General features: G+C 45.0%; 1 protein-coding gene across 2 annotated transcripts in view; it reads right to left on the bottom strand.

The window, feature by feature from the left end:
- Positions 1–17,043, bottom strand: part of FAM91A1 (family with sequence similarity 91 member A1) — a 34,112-nt gene that overhangs the window by 4,442 nt on the left and 12,627 nt on the right. For both annotated transcript variants that reach the window (XM_048507730.1, XM_048507731.1), the window contains exons 9-23: positions 16,474–16,580; positions 15,659–15,697; positions 15,433–15,545; positions 14,211–14,329; positions 13,300–13,412; positions 12,948–13,034; positions 11,545–11,677; positions 10,571–10,719; positions 8,129–8,263; positions 7,032–7,145; positions 5,774–5,846; positions 4,522–4,671; positions 3,647–3,754; positions 655–778; positions 438–507 (exon numbers count right to left, since the gene is read on the bottom strand). In XM_048507730.1, coding sequence (XP_048363687.1) covers positions 438–507; positions 655–778; positions 3,647–3,754; positions 4,522–4,671; positions 5,774–5,846; positions 7,032–7,145; positions 8,129–8,263; positions 10,571–10,719; positions 11,545–11,677; positions 12,948–13,034; positions 13,300–13,412; positions 14,211–14,329; positions 15,433–15,545; positions 15,659–15,697; positions 16,474–16,580 — 1,634 coding nt within the window. The remainder of the gene's footprint in view (positions 1–437; positions 508–654; positions 779–3,646; positions 3,755–4,521; positions 4,672–5,773; positions 5,847–7,031; positions 7,146–8,128; positions 8,264–10,570; positions 10,720–11,544; positions 11,678–12,947; positions 13,035–13,299; positions 13,413–14,210; positions 14,330–15,432; positions 15,546–15,658; positions 15,698–16,473; positions 16,581–17,043) is intronic.

Genomic DNA, 17,043 nt, shown 5'->3' with positions numbered 1-17,043 from the left:
CAGAACCAGGTTTGATCTGCAGAACCAGGTTTGATCTGCAGAACCAGGCTTATCTGGTGAACCAAATGTGTTTCTGTACTCCTACATTCCTGCTGGGTGATCTTGGGCTAGTCACAGTTCTTCGGAACTCTCTCAGCCCCACTTACCTCGCAAGGTGTCTGTTGTGGGGAGAGGAAGAGAAAGGAGCTTGTAAGCCACCTTGAGTCTCCTTACAGGAGAGAAAGGTGGGGTAGAAATCCAAACTCCTCCTCTTCTTCTTCCTCAGAGTCCAGTCCTCCCCAACTAGATCAGATCTCTCAGTAGCAGTTTTGCATAAAACAAAAGGAACTGAAAATTCCCTTGTGCTTCTGGCCCTTTTATTTTGGGGGTGGGAGGGTGGGGATGGGAGGGGGTCAAAGAGTCTGCGGAGATGCACATAGGAGTTGTACATATTTTACCTGGAATGAATGAACAAAGCTAAGGACCTGTAGAGAAAGTTTTCTACTGGAATGTAACAGTTTTTGCAGGCTGTCAAAAAGAAAAAAAAAAGATTAAATGTCACTGAAGTGGTTTATGACACTCACATACATTCTGGACACATAGCATCCCCCCCCTCCCCTTTTCCCTCTATGCAAAGGATTCTCCGAGCGAAGCTGCAGTCCAACAAAACCTCACCTGTCTTTGCTACACAGTCCATGACTAGCGATTTTTTGGCAGACTTTCCGGTTTAATTCAGAGCTGAAGAGCGGAATGCCGAAGCACAGCTCCAGGGGAACCCATTCCAGTTCTGTTGTGGGAACTGCAGAAGGACCAAAGAAGGGCCGAGACAAGATGAGCTTCCAATTAATTCAGACACACACCCTTCCCTCAGACAGTTACGGCATTCACGGCACAATCCTGGACAGAGCGACCCCAGTCTCAGCTCACTGGTTCCAAAGGCAAACTTCAAATGCCATTTAAAAGCAATTAGCTTAAGACGACAGTAGCTCAGCAGAAGACTGCATTGTCAGCCCCCCCCCCCCCCCCAATTTCTTTGTAAAAGTTCAATAAGATATACAAATCTTAGTTCTCTGGCTTGAGGCATCGGGCACATCTGTTCAGTGGCTACCTTTCTTGTTCTGTTACAGTACACTGTCTAGAACAGGGGTGTCCAACTCTGGCGCCCCAGATGTTCATGGACTACGATTCCCTTCACAGCTGCAATTTACACTTGCTAAAAAGAGTGAATGGATCTCCTATCACCCCACTGATCTATTGTCGAAGGCTTTCACGGCCGGAATCACTGGGGTGCTGTGTGGTTTCCGGGCTGTATGGCCGTGTTCTAGCAGCATTCTCTCCTGACGTTTTGCCTGCATCTGTGGCTGGCATCTTCAGAGGATCTGAGGTCCTCTGGATCCTCTGAAGATGCCAGCCACAGATGCAGGCGAAATGTCAGGAGAGAATGCTGCTAGAACACGGCCATACAGCCCGGAAACCACACAGCACCCCACTGATCGTCTTGCTCAGAGACAAGGATGGTCTCTGCCCCAATGCCGGTGGCTGGACCCATCTCATCGCTTCTGATCCTATGACTGAGAAATGGACAAGATTTTTTGGCTTTTGAGAATTTAAACATGCAGTGACAACAGTGGCGTAGCTATAAGGGATGGGGGGGTGCCTCACGCACCGTGCGCGCGCTGGTGGGCCACGTGCCCCCCCTGGAAAACCACCCCTGCCCCTCCCCACCAGGCATGGCCCGGTCCGCAAGTGGGGAGTAAGTGGGGGCGGCGGGAGAGGGGCAGGGGACGGGGCCACGGTGGAGGTGGGGCTATAGGGGTGACGCCTGAGCAGCATTTTGCCCCGGGCCCCATTTTCTCCCCCTACGCCTCTGGGTGACAACTGCGCTGTCTTTGCCAGTGACAGAAGAAGAGTTGGTTTTTATATCCTGCTTTTCTCTACCAAAAGGAGTCTCAAAGAGAATTACAACCATCTTCCCTCCCCTCACCACCACAAGCACCTTGTGAAGTAGGTGTGGCTAACAGCGTTTTGGATGTGCAGTGACTGGCCCGAGGTCACTCAGCTGGTTGCAAGTGGAGGAGTGGGGAATCGAACCTGGTTCTCCAGACTGAAGTCTACTGCTCATGTGAAGAAGCAGGGAATCAAACCCAGTTCTCCAGATTAGAGTCCACCACTCTTTATCACCACACCATGCTGCAGATACATACATTATCATGGGGCGTGTGAACATCGTTTAAACAGTAGGACTTTGCCCTTCAAACTACGATCGTAGGGCGAGGCCAATTACAAGCCAGTCAGGTAGCCTGCCAGTGATCTCTGCCTGCCAGCCCTGACTCTGTGTCAGGCTGTTCATGAGGCCTCGCAGTTCTGTCTGGTCTTGCTTACCTCACCACAAAGCATTTATTTACTTACTTCATTTATACTCTACTTTTCTCCCTGAAGGGGACCCAAAATGGCTGACATCATTCGCCTCTCCTGTTCTATCATCACAACAACCCTGTAAGGTAAGTTAAGCTGAATGTGTGTAAGTGACCTGAGGTCACACGGCAAGCTTCCACTACAGAGTAGGGATTTAATCTGTCTCCCAAATCCTAGTCCTACACACTATCCACTGCACCACACTGCCTCTGATCAAGTGATCTACTTATGCTCAGAGCTACTGTCCATCACTGACTTGCAGGGAGTCTAGCAGGGAATGACTGTACACTGTTGATGCTCCATAAATAACAAGTACAAAGTACCAGTTTTACAGATGAGAGTGGTTGTCCGCTATTGGTACTATTCAGTTTACTAACAGTGGAAAATTTATTCAACATAATTATAATCCTTACATTGCCTCTGATACAGGTTACAAATAATACAATCCGTGTTCACAAATCACCAGTTCTTATATAAATGGTTTCCTAAATATCCACTTGATTTGCTCCCATTCAATTTTTCCAACATTATAATAAATAAAAAATATTACTATTTAATATACATAATAATCCTTACAACAAGTCTTCTAATTCAATATTTTTCTTCTCTAGTCCGGTCCAGGCTACAAGGTTCAACAGTTGGATCCTTGGATCCCGGTTTTTGTACTTCCTCCGAAGTTGACTGGATTCTCAATATATGAAACTCCTGATAATCTTACCAGAAGTCTACAGAATTTCTTTCTTCGTTTACAAGTTCAACTAAAGTAGAGCAGCAGTGGCGTGGTGAATAACAGGAGGTGCACTCTAATCTGGAGAACTGGGTTTGATTCCCCGCTCTGCCACTTGAGCTGTGGAGGCTTATCTGGGGAACTAGATTAGCTTGTGCACTCCAACACACTGAGTGACCTTGGGCTAGTCACAGCTTTTTGGAGCTTTCTCAGTCCCACCCACCTCACAGGGTTTTTGTTTGGGGGGGGGGGGTATAAATCCTACTCTTTTTCTTCTAATCACAGTATAAAAACTCTGAGTGTGCAATTCTTTTTTGTTGAGTAAGTTTCCCACTATTAATGAACAGTAGCAACAGTAAACAACCACTCTCATCTATGACGCAGCTATACTTCTGGGTTGCTGTTACTGTGTTCTCTGGGTACCACATCTTTTTCATTTGACACTCCATAAATGCCAAGCAGGACCCCTGGCCCAGAAGTCAGGCCTTTGGTATCCTTTCTTCCGTGCAGAAAAAAACAGATTACCTTCGGGACTCTGCTTAGCTGCAGGATCCACAGGTGGCTCTTCAATGACCATCTCGAACGATTCTGTGCTCCCATTTACATCTGAGCCTAGTGCCAGCTGTGGCTCGCCTAAGAGAGAAAGACAGGCCCACAATCTTAAAGCAGGGCAGCGACGACGCAGCAGCTCTTACTGCATTTTCTGCCACACTGATGAATGCAAAGAATGAGAACTTCCCTATGTCAGTGATGGCGAACCTTTTCGAGACCGAGTGCCCAAATTGCAACCCAAAACCCACTTATTTATCACAAAGTGCCAACACGGCAATTTAACCTGAATACTGAGGTTTTCGTTTAGAAAAAATGGTTGGCTCCGAGGCGTGTGTTACTCGGGAGTAAGCTTGGTGGTAGTCGGTGGCTTTGCTTTGAAGCAACTGTGCAACTCTTCCAATGGGAGAATCATGACCCTCGGAGGGTTTACTCAGAAGCAAGGCCCATTGCCAGCAACCCAGCTTACTCCCAGGTAAAGGATTACGCTTTAGTTCTTCACATGAAAATCAGTGGGGTTTAACAGAGCTTAACAGGGTTACTTACACTGCTTCCCCAAAACTAGGTCTTAGGTTTAATGCTAATAATTGAGCCCAGCGGCCCAGGCTAGCCTAGATGTGTAGGGAAGGGGCACTCTGCGTGTGCCCACAGAGAGGGCTCTGAGTGCCACCTCTGGCACCCGTGCCATAGGTTCGCCACCACTGCCCTATATTGTGCTCAGGAACATGGGGCTCCTCAGCCATGTAGCTTCTGGGGGCCTCAACCCTGCTGAGTTTGCTGATGCTTTTTAGGTACCGCCACAAAATGGCTGCCGAGGGGATGCAGAAAATTACAACCGGCTGCGGACCAACCTTTTCCATCAGAGGCATCGCTCAGCTTTCTGTGTCCGTGATGACTGGAAGGATTCAGCATGGTCATGTAGCCACAAAAGTGCTGCAAATCCATCTTTTCCCTTAAGATCCTCAGTGCTCTGTGGGCACCCGCATTGACACGAGAAAATTCTAGAAGACACACACACAATAATTGTAGGCAATTCTTCCTTCCATGGGAATGGCATGCCAAGTCACTTGACTAGAATAAACTGCTTGATTACCTCTTTGCATCAGATTGAGAGATTGAGCACAAAAAGAGCAAAGGAAAAGGACAGTTTCAAGGTGCATAGGAAGCAGAGGCATATCGAGGGAAAATGGATCCCAGGGGCAAAATATGAAAACCACCCTCCTCCCTTCCCCCTGTCTACTACCTGGAGTTGCCCAGAGCTGGCAAGGCTCCAGGTCTACTGCTTGGAGCTAGTGCCAGCATCCAGGTCTACCACCCGGAAACGGCAAGACACCCAGGTCTACTGCATGGAGCCAGCAAGCATGGCCCAGGCCTGGCAGCGCCCCCCACCCCGGTGATTAGATGGCATGCACCCAGGGACATGTGATACCCCATGTCCCTCTGGCAGATACACCCCTGGTAGGAAGTGAACGTGTTCTTGTGACTAGAGGAAACCCTTGCAAGACAGTTTGGTCATCTCCCTTGGTCTATTTCCCAATCCCTCTAACAGACTCCTAGAGTTTGGACAGGAAATGTTTTTCCCTTTTGGTTTAGTGTTTGTTTTTCTGTGTATTTGGAGAATCTCCCGAACTATGTTAGATGTGGGCAGGTTTTGCTTCCTATCTGACAGAGGGATTGTAGACTTCCTGCCTTGGTTCAAACTAAGCCCTGCTTCCAAGCCCCTTTTCCCTGAATTCAACAACAACAAAAAAGAGAGATGCTATCCCCATAATGGTTGGAATAAACTATATATCGGATATGAAAGCAGAATTGCAGCTCTGTTGTTTCACAAGTGGGCCTTTAGCACTGAACCCGTTCTAAACGACACCCGAAAATGTTCTGTTTGAGCACGGGGTTGATGCATGCAAGGGGAGTGCGGGTGCTGGGAAAAAGCATGCCGGCTCTGCAGCTGTTCACAGTTAAGTGAACTGGCAGTGACGCCTAGTGAAACATACTCCCCAGTGTGTTTTAAAGGCTGACCGATTACACAAGTTGTGGCTTGAACAAAACAGCAGTACAAGCTAAATGGTAGTTGGTCGTTGTTCTGCTCTGCACATTAGTTACCTCCTTGTTGTTCTGCTTCATCGAATGGGAAAGGCATATGGATGGTCTCCCCAATACCGTGCATACCGTGGCCCTAAACACAAGGGAAGAGTGAAGGTAAGCAATTCAGGTTGTCACAAGCCATTGCCACTCCTCGTTTCCCAGCATTTCTAGACCGTTGCTGTGGCATGGAACGGTGTAAATACGAGACCACTACATTTTCATTTCTCACTAATTTTGAAGCCTCTTTCGAGATCTCAAAGGGCTCGTCTCAGAAATCCATTCTAAGATTATACAGGAAAATACTACCGCAGGGTCAAGAGCCCAGCTGCTATGATTCCTCCTCCCCATGAGAACTAAGCTCCGTGAATGGAAAATTTCAGGTGCTGTTTCAAAAGACAGTCTGCCATTGAACGAACAGGAAGAAGAGCTCAATAAATGGGTGTCAAAGTTCTTTTAACAGGAAAAACCCTGACATTTCAAGCTGGACATAGTCTAAGCCCATTTTTTAAACCTTGTAAGGTTGGTGAACGCTGAGAATGTTTAACTGGCCCAAAGTCACCCAGCAAGCTTCCATAACAGAGAAGGGATTTGAACCCAAGTCTCTTGTCTTCTAGTCTGACATTCTAACACAGGGTTCCCACTCTAACATGGTGCCCACTGACACCTTTCCTGGAGCCCATCAAGTGTTTAAAGAAACTGGGTGGGGCTAGGTGAGGCTTTTGCCCAGCAGGGCTTCCGATTGGCCATGACAGATCTAATTGACTGTGGTTGCACCCACTACCCTGTGTCAGAATTCCAAAACTGACTACCGGCTCAAAAAGGTTGGGAGACCCGTGCTCTAACCGCTACCCCACACTGCCTTGCAGCCATTAACAGCTTATCCTCCATGATTTTCTATTCCTGAAAAAAACCTAAGTGAGAAGACATCACTGCACCTTGTAGCAGTGAATTCCATACTGGATTACTAGATTTACATAGGAAACTATGCAAATGAACCATTTGCCAGACATTCCCTGATGTCAGTATCTGTTTTCCAAAATGTTTGTATCCCACCGTTCCCCAAGGCAGCTGCAGCTATATTAAGCAAACTTGATTTAGTACCCCCTCATCTATCTGGACATGACCATTTTTTACAGCTGCAAAATATCTAATTACGAGCAACACAAGGAAGAACCAGATGTTTGTGTTTCTTCCTTCCTTCCTTTTTTCTGTTCAGCAGAAAACACTGAGAACATGAAATGGCTCTCGAGCCCACCTGCCCATGAGCATCCCATACCTGAATCAGAACAGCGGAATGGGTTAAAGCGTCATTCAACATGGTGAGCACATTGGAGGTCGGGACCACTCCTGGGTCATGACCCCAAGACGTTATTAACAGGCGATCATAACCCTGAAAGGCAGGAGAGAAGACACTGAAATCAGGTTTAAACAGCAGCATTCCACCAGAGGAAAGGCTCTTCCACATCTGCAAACAGAACTATGACCATGTGCATGCACGCGCACACACACACACAAGTGGGTTTGCAGGGGGCACTTCCCATCCCCTTACCTCGAATTTCCTCTTGCCCTTCCCTGAAAGCCCCATAGCCTCCTCCCGTTTCCTGCTTCCTTCTCTCCTTCCCACCAAACACCCAACCTACCTTTACCTGTCCCTCTGTCTTCAACTTTCCCTTCCCCGGCAGCCTCTTTCTAAAGCAACAGCATGGTTGGGGGTGCCAGCCACCACCTGCATTGGAGTGAACTCTCAATGACTTGGCGGGGGGGGGGGGGGCACATCCCTTTCCCTGTATCTACCACCCCATATTATTTCCCCTTTCCCTCCTTCTAGCAACTCCCACATACTTTCCCCTTTTTCCAGCCTCCTTCTCAGCCCTTTTATCTACCTATCTGTTATCTGCCTCCCTTCAGCTATATTTATTTACTTCATTTATAACCTGCCTTTCTCTACAGAGAGAACCAAAGCAGCTTAGATCATTCTCCTCTGTAGAATTACCAATTAGGACTGCGTTTCATTTCCAATTATTCTCTCTGAACCTGTTCAAAGAATGAAAACCAATCCCATTTTTTTAAAAAAATAGTCAGTGTAATAATGCCTGAAGTCTCATTCTGAACATGCTGTATTTTCTTGCATTGCTCAGTTAAGCTTTATTAAAGCATGTTCCTGACGTCACTTTGGAAACTCCCATCTGAGCTGAAGAGGAAGATGGATGAACTCTTGCTCCTGGACCGGATCCCGTACGTTTCAACGCCAACTAAATGTTCTTGGAAAATTGGCAAACTTCTATCTGCATGTCCGAAAGCTGTAGAAGCGACAACTTCGGGAACAGAATCATGACAAAAGGCTCCGGTTCCCTCCAAACAGGAATGACTTACCTGAAAGATATCTGGAAGTTTTCGAAGTCTTGTTCCTTTCGACAGCAAAAGGGACGGGGGTCCTTGTCCGGTGATGTGATAAATGTAGAGCTTGAACCATACTGAGCTCACCTCTGGGATGGATGGTCCAATATGCTGCAGAAAGATTTAAAAAGCATCCATGGCAATGACGGCCACAGAGGACGGAAAGGATGCAAAGCTTCATCTTGTTTGTCAGAAATGAAGCCTCTCCTATCAACATCCACCGTATTGAACAAAAGGGGGTGCTACCCAACCACAATGTAGTGAAAACAAAAAACAAAGCGAGGGCTTTGCGATTTTGCGACAAGCGTGAGTTTCAGCTAGCAGAGCGCAGTCTCTTTTGAATGAGCCTTGAGGTTTCATTACGAGGTCGGCACTGAGTCTAGATTTCTGGCTAGCTCATTCTTGCGTAGATGGGCTGGTTTGTTACACGTTCGTAAACTTTTGTGCATTTCATTTAAATTGTAAAGAAGCATATAAGTAAAAAGTCTGTTGTAATTGCACTCCAGGTGCAATTAAGCTGTGGCTCTGCGGCACAATTTTGTTTTCACTCTCCTGTCAACATCAGCAAAGCAACACAGCGTCAGTCCTTCTTGTTTTGTAAATGCCCAATAAAGGTTACTGAACTGAGACAGTGTCAGTCAAAGGTACACATTTACCAAAAAACATTACACAGGAAACCTTTGCCGTGCCAAAGGGCTAGAGAACTAACCAGCCCGCTCATACGAAGGTACCTGTAAAGTGTGGCAAGTTAACATTCCAGGAAGTGTTACAAAACACATCTTCCAGCTAGCTCAGTTGACCAAGGACGCAAAGGCTACCACTCTCCTGGCATTCCACAAAACTGATTTCTTCTCTTTTTTTCCTAACTACAGGCATTCTACACAGGATATAGGGCTATACTATCATAGAATGGTTCAGACAAAAGGATTCTCAACATACTATCTATTACTGTATATAATATCCTACTATGTAATTTCTCAATTGTTTAACAGGTTAGGTTTAACATTTAATGCCTTGTTTAAGAACATAAGAACTAGCCTGCTGGATCAGACCAGAGTCCATCTAGTCCAGCACTCTGCTACTTGCAGTGGCCCACCAGGTGCCTTTGGGAGCTCACGTGCAGGATGTGAAAGCAATGGCCTTCTGCTGCTGCTGCTGCTCCTGAGCACCTGGTCGGCTAAGGCATTTGCAATCTGAGATCAAGGAGGATCAAGATTGGTAGCCATAGATCAACTTCTCCGTTTTCTGCAACCCCAATCATCTTGCACTGCACACTGGATATCCTATCCTGTTGATTATATCAACTTAAAGCTGCATAATCCAACTCGAGTTACAGCGAGGAAGGTGGGCTATAAGCAATGTATATAAATGCATACATCCTAAAGTGTTCCAAAGCTATTTGATGCATTTATTTTTTTAAATATTTCCTCCATTCTACTTTTCCAGTCTGAGCCAGACCTCCTAGGTGGCTTACAATAATAGCCATTTAAATGCTAGAATTATAAAAACAAACGTAAGGCAGCATCAAGATTAAAGCAAAGCCATTACATATCATTGTATTGTGGTGTAGTAATACATCAGTACATTAAACCCATTAATGAGTCTGAAGCATTAAACAAATCAGCATTTAACAGGCACATTTTTCATCATGTGTTTCAATGCCAGTACTAAAGGGACTCTGGAGACATTCCAAGGGAAGTATTGGTAGGATGTGAGGGTTTCCTGAGCTGTGTGGTCATGGTCTGGTGGTTTCAGCTCCTAACATCTTGCCCCATGCGGGTGAAACATTAGAAGCTAAAACCACCAGACCACCGCCACACAGCCCAGGCAACACTCAGCAGTCAGTTTATTCTAGCTGTGACTATCCAAACTTCTGGTGGCTGACAGAGCAGAGACTTAAAATGTTCTAACGACAGGAGCGGAGCTTATATGGAGGGGGGGGAAAGGTTTTTGTGATAGCCCATTTATCCTTAAAAGGTAAACACCAGCGCTATGAACACCCTAAAATCAAAAAAATTTTAATCCAAGGGAAATATGACACCTGTGGCTACTTCTGGTCAGCAGCCAGGTTGCTGCATTCTGAATGACCAGAAGCCTCCAAATGGTCTTCAGGGACAGCCCCGTGCTGAGTGCACTGAGACAGTCTTTTGGGAAGGGCTCATCTGATTCCAATTCAAAGTTTGAGTCTTTAGCGCAGAGGTGTCCAACTCTGGAGCTTCAGATATTCATGGTCTACAATTCCCATCAGCCCCTGCTGGCATGGTCCTGGTGCTTCAGATGTTCATGGACTACAATTCCCATCAGCCCCTGCTGGCATGGCCAATTGGCCATGACAGCAAGGGCTGATGGGAATTGTAGTCCATGAACATCTGAAGTGCCAGAGTTGGACATCCCTGGTTTAGCGTGTTTATTTTATACCTGAGGTGTACAGCTGCTGATAGGGCGGATCTCGTTGGTAAGTGGAGCCATGGAGACGAGAAGGGTGTAGTTTTTGTTCAGAACTCTGCCGCACGTTGCAGGGTCCAGACCAAGCAAGCTCTCACAGCGCAGCAAATCCAGAGGGAAACCTGCGTCAACAAATGCCAAAGACACTCGGAATACAGATAGAGAACGAACATATACAACTGAAAGGGGTACAGGAAGAGGGGAGGGAAAAATACAGATTTAGATGGTCTCTTCTCTCACACCTCTTCCTGGATAGTGAAATCATTTATTTCAAGACATTTATTACAGACAAGTATTTTATTGTCTCAACACAGGCATAAAAAGGAAGAAAATTATTGTATTCCAAAAGGGCACTTTTGAGTCTAATTAGAATTGATGGGACTTTAAAAATTACATCATTTCTAATGCTCTTTTCTCCCTTCTGGACTCGCATTAGGAGCGGGATCCATGCGAAGTTCCCACCCAACACGGGTTTTTACTGTGCAGAAAGGGCCTTTGTCCTAGTGGAGACTTAAGTAAACACATTCCTTATGCCAATAAAGGTTATCAAATGAAATGAAGTAAACACATTTTGGGAGGTATTTTACAGTAATTCACCCAGGGTCAAGGCAGAAAGTTACAGACACTTAGTAGCCACGAGACCTCTTAAAATAGGATAGCTATACCCAGAGCCCCAAGGTTCTTGCTTTTAGACCATGGGATTGCGCACACTAGTATTTCTGACCTCACCGTCTGGTGTTATCCATTGATTACTGTACTAGGATTGATTAATAGAGGTCTAAAACGGCAACAAAAATAAAACAAAAGGGGAAAGAAAAAAGGAAGTTCTATTCTCAAAGACTATAATTTCAGTTGTACCCAAAATTGGGAATGGTATTGCATTAATGCACAAAGATCATAAAAACAGGTAAATGCTGTTCCCTAAAATAGAGATGTTTCCACTGTACCGTTATTGGGTTGCTCAGGCTGTGTAACTGGAGCCACCAGGTCCTTATTGTGCCTCAAGAAGAGTATAGTGTTTCGCAGAGTAAGTGCGTGATCAAAATACCTCTGTGCTTCGCCCTCTCCTGTGCTCTGAACCTAAATAATGGAACATGAATGCGAACTGTTCGTAAACTGTTTATGCAGATGCTTATTAATTCAGAAAATTGAATTACTAAAAATATTTCCCAGTGGGTCTTTATGAACATGCAGTTGCTTTGATCCCCTAAAAGACAAAACATTTACATGTCAGATTAATACAGGGTATTGTACTTCTAGCACTTTGGCCATCACGTTTTTACAGTTGTTTTCTAAACAATCAATTAAAGACAGACAGGGAAGTTTAAATGGCTTGGATAAGGAAAAGCCTCCAGACTTATTTTGGCATCTAAGTGTTCTGCATATTTATGCAGGGAGTAGCGGCGCACACAAAGATACCTCATACAGAGTTTCAGGCAGTGTTGTGTCAAAGGCTTGATAGCACAAATATAATGTAACAAGCTGATTAGCCATTTTTCCCATTTGCCCATGCTGTAATTCCCACAACCAGCTGGATTAATATATTTTACCAAGTTTCAATATCAGGAAAAGAGCCACAACCCAATTATATCACATTTCATTTCACATTTAATGTATATCTCGCCCTCCCCCGGAGGGCTCATGGCGGCAAACAACAGTAGTGAACAAACAATAAAGCATAGCATAAACAACAACAATAAATCATAATACAACAATATCAACAGCATAATAATGCATCACAATAATATACTATAAACAATAACCTGTTATATCAGCTAACCCCCAAATCACAGTTCCCACAACTACAAAAACTAAAATACAGTGAACTAGCATAAAGTCTGCTCCACCAACCCTCCCCAAACAGTCCCTGAATGGATCGTGCCTTGGGCTGCTGGTGGAACTCCTGTTGTAGCTGCCAGACCCCACCCCCTGCAGGTGTTTCCAATGGGTGTGTGGGGAAGGACTCTCACTCCTTCCCATGGGCAGCAGGAGGCAGCTCACCAGTGGACTTCTGCTTGGCTGGCAGGCAGGCAAACCAACAGGGAGGATCTGTCTCAGGCAGAGCTGAACAGGCTGGCTGCCTTGGGCTGCTGGTGGAACTCCTGTTGTAGCTGCCAGACCCACATGGGAAGAAACTACTACAACCAACCATTACATGAGGGAGAAAGCAGTAACAAGGAATGGCCAACTACTGGAGATGATCCCTGGCATTACCTACTGCCTGGTCCTTTTAACTGGAGATGTCGGGGTTTGAACCTGAGACCTTCTGCATGCCAAGCAGCTCTTCCACTAAGCCACAGCACCAGTGCACAGCCACAACCTTTTCCACAGTGTGCCACTGATAACTTACCTTTTCAAGCTCTACAAGGAAGCTGTCCAGCGACTCATCCGACAGTTTTCCAACTTCGAACATAGTGACTGCATGGCTTTTCAAATTCTGCAATGAAAAGCAAAACGCCTGTCTTTGAGATGGTAAATTCACGGATGTCTAATTTTTAACTCAATGCACAGTGAACCGTCAGGAGGATGGAGGAGTAGGTAAGATTTGAAAGAAACAAGAGTCAATTTTTAAAAAATCAAGTTTTCCAAAACGAAAGGAAAAAACTTTGTGAGGGAAAATGTTGCTTCAAACAAATTAACGAACTAAATGTTTAGAATAAAACCTTAAGGAGCATTTTAAAAAACAGTATGCTGGTACGTACCGGTGAAAGATTCCCCATCATTAGAAAGGCAGTGAGAGTTGAATCAAACAGGAAGGCTATGCGCTTGGTGTGCCCGCTAGACAGACTTAAGCTGCTCACACTGGCTGTATCTGCTAATGAAGCAGAAACGCACACACAACATTTTAAATAATTACGGAAGCACTCTTAAATCACTTTATTTGGCATCTAGCTAAGGGCCCAAAAGTATAACAGGCTGAACTCCCTTTTCTTTCTACTTTTTTTGCCTGACTTAATCCCATTGGCTGATCTGCTCTGACATCACAGAAGGATTGTACTATTCTAGCAAACGAACTCTCAAAGCAGTCTGCCCACAGGCAAGCAAGTCCCACCTCACACTATGGTGACATGACAGAGACTGAGGAAGGCCTCAAGTCATTGGCTCAGTTGCTCTGATGTCACGAGGGACTTTGAAAACCTGGTGGCAGATGGCTGATGAAGAATGAGAAAACCTTGACTTTGATTCCAAGTTCTATGAGCAATTTTATCTAAATGGATAGCCTCGTACAGATCAAGTTTACTCCCTCAGAACCCTCTCTACAATTTTTGCTCCTTTTCAACAGAATTCACACATTTAACCAACAAATGCATTATTTTAAGTCTGCAAAACTGCACTTTATGACAGAACAAATGAGACGTACTGTTGTTTATTTAAAACATCCGCCGCCTTCCTACCTTGCAGAACTCAAGGCAGCAGACAATGAAAATATGCTAAGATATATATATAATACATTAAAATCACAAATTAAAACCGACCGTTTAAAACTGCTGGGAGGCAGAAGAACTAAAACTAATCAAATGCCTTCATGAATAATATCGTCTGTGATGGTGGTTCAGATTAGGGGTCACAAAAAACCCTGATTCAATTAAACGAGAGGTGCTTTGAAACACACCTGGATCGTCTTGACTGTTTGTGTCTGTATCCGTCGCAGATGACCCAGCCTCCTGCACAGGACTCCTGCTTTCGGTACTGTCCCACGACAACAGCATCTTCTGTGGATCCAAAGTATTTCTAACAATGGGAAGAAGGATCTGAATCGATAATGCTACATCACTGGGAATACCTGCCCTGTCTCGAGGTAGCTTATGATCATGGAGGCCATGAGATTCTTGTCACAGGATGATTACATAAAGTCATGGCTCCTAGGCCTTATATTTCTGTCTGCCCCGTATCCACTCTGCCTGTTGGTCACTAGTTTTAACCAGAAGATCCCCACCACCACCACCACCACTATTCCCTGTATATCACCACGGCTGGTTACCATTGTGTTGTGGCCAGTCCCTTCCCAGGGGGGGCTGGTCTTTTTAAGTCACCATCTGTTTTTGGTTTTGTTGTAATGCTATGTCAATTATTTTGGGTTTTCATTATGTGATTGTATTTATATGGTTTTATTAGCATTTTATTTTCTGTACACCCCCCAGAGCCCTTCGGGGATGGGCGGTACATAAAATTTAATAATAAATCATTTAATAATAAAGATTCATCAAATTAAGCTTTTAACTGGGAGCAGGATACAATTTAATTGTGCTCGTTGCCTGCTTAACCTCATTCCATCCCAAGAGATGAGTGGCAAGGTTTTATTCCTTCACCTTGACCCTCATGATGTCCGACACGTCTGTTAGAAGTATGGCTTGTGGTGATTATTTCGCCTTTTTATGTTTTGATTTTAAACACTGTAGCCCACCTTGAGCCCTTTTTGGAGAAAGGTGGGCCTTAAGCAAAGACAATCAATAAGGCTGAGGATTACGGGCACACTTGCTTTTTAAAGCTCTTGATTCGGGTACAGTGCAATACAAAATTACACTGAAAAGATTCAAGATGGCCTGTCTGATCACAGCAAGATCCTGTTCGGATGTCAAAACGAAAACCAACCAACCGAAGGTCTTAGGTTCATACAGCCCCTCGTTTTCTGCACCTTGCTTGTAAAGCTGTAACTGACTTCCTACTCAGTCTTCAACTACAGCTCAGGGGAGAAGGGAGGGATTGTATGAGCCAAAGGATTTAAACTTGCTTGTGACACCTGGCACATGGAAGGACTGAAGGGAGGTCATTCACAGCTTAACAACACAAAAAGCTACCACTGATCGTTCCTCACTGTCTGCCTCAATACTTACTTCAGCCTGTTTATAGAGGGAACGTTCCGCCATGATGAATGAAGATTATCCAGATTGATCACTTGGCCCTTTTTATGGGCAAATCCTAATCGACAGTACATGGAAACAGCATTCTGAAGAGACAGACATTCCAGAGATCAGTATTTTGCATTTTAATTTCATCAGTTAGAAAAAAAAAAGACAGGTATTTTTTCCCTCTGAGAAATAAGTTTGGTTGGAGCCCTACCTTTACCAATGACAAGTCTATCTCCAAGACATTTGCAAGCTGAAAGTAAACAAAAAATAAGTTTTTAATGCTATATTCTCTTTTGTCACTCAATTGAACAAGTATTAGACTTGGCAGACTGATTAGCTTCTTGGTCTGACTCATAGGTGTCAAACTCGCGGCCCTCCAGATGTTATGGAGTACAGTTCCCATCATCCCCTGCCAGCATCATGCTGGGAACTGTAGTCCATAACATCTGGAGGGCGCGAGTTTGACACCTGTGGTCTAACTCAACAACAAATAATAGTAAACAGACGTTTGACTATTCGACTGGCCAGTATTCCAAGCCAACTTTAAGCAAATTCCCCAAACAAGTAGAAAGCTGAGTTAAGACAGAACTTTACAGAGAATGTAGCTCCATTTGACATGCACCTATGAGCCCATATCTATAAGAACTTCTGATTTTTGGAATCATACCAGTTTTTTTAGTGCCAGTTTCAAATATATAATTCAAGGATCCCCAACAAGGTGTTCATGGGTGCCATGGCATCCACTAATATCTTTTCTGGTGCCCCCCAAGAGTTTTTAGAAAGTGGGTGGGGTCAGGTAGGAATTTTGCCCAGCACTGGAGATGTTTGGCTCTGCGGATTTTTGCAGATGTTGCCTTGGCAGCCAACGTCATGCAGACAAGGGGTTACCCAGCAGGGGGAGCCCTCCCAGGCGGCTCAGTTCCGTGCAGAACTGGGGAACCTCTGTGAAGCACTGGGGGATGCTTAGAGAGACCACTGGCCAAAGAAGAACTGCTTCTTTTTTTAACCTCCCCCAAAGCGACTTACCTCTGCCACGTTTGTATGCTCATCTATTGAAACGAATATCTTGTACAGCAGGGTTTCGAAGTAATCGCCCTGCACTCTATTCATGACAAAGCCCTCAAGGGGAGGCACTGGAAAGAAAGGCTACATTTAAAGATGTGATCCGTGGATATTTGTTTGTATTAACTAGTGTTTTAAACTTGCTTTTAAAATGAATCAATATTATCTGAGATACAAAATAAGAGCCAAAAACCCATTTATCCTCTCTTTTTTTTGCAGAAAATTGACAGGGTTATTCAGAGGCATAGCAAGGGAGGGAAGCGCCCGGTACACTGGTGCGTCCTCCGCCCCCGCCTTGCCCCGGAATTAGAGGTGGGATCCAACCAGTTCTCACCACTTCTCTAGAAGTGGTTACTCATTTTTTCTGAGTGCCGAGAAGGGGTTACTAAAGCAACCTCCCTGCCCAATAGGGACTGGAGGTGCGTGTGTGCGGCGGTGCCACTGTTTGAATCTCACCACCATCGGAACCTGTTATTAAAATTTTTTGGATCCCACCACTGCCCGGAATGCCCCCGCCACACCCTCAATGCTCTT

This window comes from Sphaerodactylus townsendi, linkage group LG09, assembly GCF_021028975.2.
Source record: "Sphaerodactylus townsendi isolate TG3544 linkage group LG09, MPM_Stown_v2.3, whole genome shotgun sequence".
Classification (NCBI taxonomy): Eukaryota; Metazoa; Chordata; class Lepidosauria; order Squamata; family Sphaerodactylidae; genus Sphaerodactylus; species Sphaerodactylus townsendi.
This window is presented reverse-complemented; position numbering and strand designations above follow the sequence as displayed.